The sequence below is a fragment of the Cebus imitator genome, unplaced genomic scaffold (genome assembly GCF_001604975.1).
Source record: "Cebus imitator isolate Cc_AM_T3 unplaced genomic scaffold, Cebus_imitator-1.0 Scaffold111, whole genome shotgun sequence".
Lineage (NCBI taxonomy): Eukaryota > Metazoa > Chordata > Mammalia > Primates > Cebidae > Cebus > Cebus imitator.
Genome location: NW_016107426.1, coordinates 2,488,622 through 2,492,479, shown reverse-complemented (window position 1 = coordinate 2,492,479; position 3,858 = coordinate 2,488,622). Strand labels below are relative to the sequence as shown.

The 3,858-nt window shown below is 40.8% G+C and overlaps 1 protein-coding gene across 7 annotated transcripts in view; it reads left to right on the top strand.

Annotated features, from left to right (window-relative positions):
- Window positions 1–3,858, top strand: part of IGF2BP2 (insulin like growth factor 2 mRNA binding protein 2) — a 176,943-nt gene that overhangs the window by 147,381 nt on the left and 25,704 nt on the right. For all 7 annotated transcript variants that reach the window (XM_017538407.2, XM_037741960.1, XM_017538408.2 and 4 more), the window contains 2 exons: window positions 1,696–1,818; window positions 2,176–2,311. In XM_017538407.2, the coding sequence (XP_017393896.1) occupies window positions 1,696–1,818; window positions 2,176–2,311 (259 nt within the window). The remainder of the gene's footprint in view (window positions 1–1,695; window positions 1,819–2,175; window positions 2,312–3,858) is intronic.

Below are 3,858 nucleotides of genomic sequence, written 5' to 3'. Positions count from 1 at the left end.
AGAGACGGGGTTTCACCATGTTGACCAGGATGGTCTCGATCTCTTGACCTCGTGATCCACCCGCCTCGGCCTCCCAAAGTGCTGGGATTACAGGCTTGAGCCACCGCGCCCGGCGGTGGAAGCTCCTTTGTATGTCACAGTTGCTTTTCTCTTGCCTCTTACCAGATACTCTCTTTATCTTTGACTTTAGACAGTTTGATTGTAATGTGTGTCAGTGTGGTTCTCTGTAGATTTGTCCCAGTTGGAGTTCTTTTAAGTTTTTTGATTTGTGTGTACATTCCTTTCCTTGTATTTGAAAAGTTTTTAGCCATTACTTCTTCAAATAAGCTCTATCCCCCTTTCTTCCCTCTTCTCTTTCTGGGATTCCCGTTATGCTTATATTGATCTACTTGGCAGGTCTCATAGGTCCCTTAGGCTCTCTTCATTTTATTTATTTATTTTACTCCTCTGACTTGAAGATTTCAAATGACCTATGTTCAAATGTGCTGGTCCTTTCCTCCGCCTGGTCAAGTCTGCTGTTGAACTCCTCTAACAAATTTTTCTTTTCGGTTGTATTTTTCAGCTCCAGAATTTGTTAGGTTGTTTTTTTAGAATTTCTGTCTTGTTGTTGATACTCTGATTTTGTTCATGCGTCATTCTTCTGACTGTATTTAGTTGTCTGTGTTCTTGTTTAGCTCACTGAGCATCTTTACAATTATTTTAATTATTGGTTGGGGAGCATGTAGATCTGTGTTCTCGAGAGTCAGTTGTGGAGTTTTATTTTGGTCCTTTGATTGGGTTATGTTTCTCTGTTTCTTTGTATGCCTAGTAAATTTTTTTGTTGGGATTTGTGGGCATTTGAAAAAACCACCTCCTCTCACAGTCTTTGTGTACTGGCTTTGGGCAGTGGAAGACCTGAAATCCTAGCTAGAGGTTCTAGGACCTCTCAAACCTCTTCTGATCTCTTGATCCCTGTGATGTCTGACTGCAGAACTGTAGTCCTTAAATGCTGCTTGCCTCTGTTTTCAGCAGCTTCTGAACTCTGATGCTGATCCTGTCAGTACTCTGAATCAGTGACACAAAAACCAGATTTGCTGGCACCTTCCAGACAAGCCAAAATGTTGTGTGCATATTGTCCAGGCTGGTCTTGAACTGTGGGGCTCAGCCCATCTGCCCACCTTGGCCTCCCAAACTGCTGGAATTACAGGTGTGAATCATGGCACCCGGCCTGGAATTCCTTCTTAGTTTACAATGGACCTCATAGTATAGCTTCTCAGCTGATTTTTAGAGTTCTCACAGAAGCATTCCTCAAATCAACAAGTCTGTCTATTGTTGATTTGAGTTGGCCGTAGGGGAAAGAGACCTTTCTTCCTATTCTGCTGTCTTGCTAACATCACTTTCCCTTGTACCTTTTTTTAAGAGCAAGGAGAACATTCTTCACCCAATAGAGTTCTTGTAATACCCTCTGGCCAGATCAGCCTCATGGATCCACTTCCAACCAGTTACTACAAGGGAGTAGGATTATCATGGTTTGGCATATGCTAATCAAGATTCATGAACTAGGGTCAGTGAGGGACCTGACCTCTCCTAAATCCCATCACCATTTGGTACCTGAACAAAATGACTTCCATTTTTAAGAAAAAAGCAAGATAATGATTTTTGGGAGACAACTATTATACCTGTCTGAAGTGTTAAATTGTTACTTATCTCTTTTAGAGCCGAAGAGATTCCTCTGAAGATTTTGGCCCACAATGGCTTGGTTGGAAGACTGATCGGAAAAGAAGGCAGAAATTTGAAGAAAATTGAACATGAAACAGGGACCAAGATAACAATCTCATCGTAAGCCACTTACTCAGATTAATCATGCCAATAATGGAACATCTGAGCATTTCAGTATGTCCAGTTCTTTCACCTACTTTTCCCTAAAATGGGAATATAATCATAAGTGATGCAATTATCTCCATCATCATTTTTTTGAAAAAATATGTAAATACTTACCAGGTGGCCATTTTTCACTATGGATGTGATCTAAATCACTAGTAAGATATGAAATAAGATGGCAGGGATTCCACACCACAGTGTATTGTGAGAGAACTGAGTCTTCTCTCCACCAAGACTTGTCTGTGATTTTTTTTTTTTGTGGCATTTTATTTTTCCTGTTGAAAACCAAATTTCTCTCTTCGTCTGATGGGTCAGTTTGCAGGATTTGAGCATATACAACCCAGAAAGAACCATCACTGTGAAGGGCACGGTCGAGGCCTGTGCCTGTGCTGAGATAGAGATTATGAAGAAGCTGCGTGAGGCCTTTGAAAATGATATGCTGGCCGTTAATGTAAGTCCCTACTGCGTTCTTCTCCATGGGTTTTCACATGTGTTTTCCGGTAGCGCTCAAGACTCTCTAAGAATAATTGTCATTCAGCTAATGAGGAAGTGCCTTAGGATAGGTATGCAAAGTTTTTCCTGATTTCCTAGGATAAAGGCATGAAAATAATCAGGAAACCAACTAGTAAATTAAGATAAATACACTGGACGAAACCGTGTGAAGACATTAAAATTATAACTTTGAAGACTGAAATAAGGAATAGCTTATGATACAGTGTTTATGAAGAAGAGCAGGAATAACTGGGTGTGGTGGCATGCATCTGTAGTCCCAGCTACTCAGGAGGCTGAGGCAGGAGGATCACTTGAGCCGAGGGGGTTGAGGCTACTACAGTGAGCTGGCATTATACCACTGCACTCCAGCCTGGGCAACAGACTGAGACCCCATCTCTAAATAAATAAATAAGAAAAGCAAGATATAAAAGTATATAACTAAAGTTACAGTTATGTAAAATAACATGGATCAGAATGACTGGAAGGCTACATACAAAAATAAAAATAGCTGGTATGTTAGAAAAGTGGGATTTTTTTTTTCCATGTATGTAGCCTTCCAAACCTTATTGTAATATCATCCTGTTACTTTTTTAATTTAAAAAATGCATAAAGTTAACTTCTGATTTCCTCCCTTGCTTGCTGATCTGCACTTTTAGATTGCCTGATAAGTGTCGTCAACCACTCGAGCTCTTACTGATACTTCAGCAGACGCACTTTGGTTTGTCCTTCCTATGATTGCTTCCTAATTTTTACTCTTAACGGGGAGATACTGATCTGGCATTCAGAAACAAAAAACCTTCGAAATATTTGGCCATCAGCAAAAGTCCAGCTCAGCTCAGAGGAGTACATTTTTTTTGCTTTTTAATTCGATTTTTTGAACATATACAAAAGCGAAAAGGGTGCTCCAGTGAGCCCTCACACACCATAATCCAGCGTTTGCAGTTATCAGCTCACGGCCTGTTTTGTTTCCTGTCAAACCTCATCCATGTCCACTTTCCATACCTGTTGGATGACCTTGAAGCAAATTTCAGGCCTGATAATAATTCTTAGAGAAATAAATGTCGACAAAGCGCTCTGTGGGTTAAACCCAGGTCCCTGAACGCAGCACTTTCTGCTGTCCCCACCTCACCCCAACCCCACCTTAGCAGCCCACATCACATGATAATCACAGGGCCTGATGAGAAGAGGTAGAGCAAGACTGCAATGTGGTCTTCTCCCCATGCCTGGGTACATTTGTGGAAGTATCATCTGACAATCTCATTTTCTTCCTGTGGGTTCTTGACATCTTATGATAAACGTCTCTTTCTGTGAACACCTGGAAAAGCTACAGAAGGGTTTGAGTGATTCACACATCTTCACCTGAGCTTTCCACTTAGATTCATTCGTGTCTGTGCCAAACTCACACACTGGTAGGTGAATAACAAAATTACTATGTCTTATACTGTATACCAAATGAGGTAAAGGTAAAGGATATGAGTCTTGCTACTCCAGATGTTCTTTTAAAAA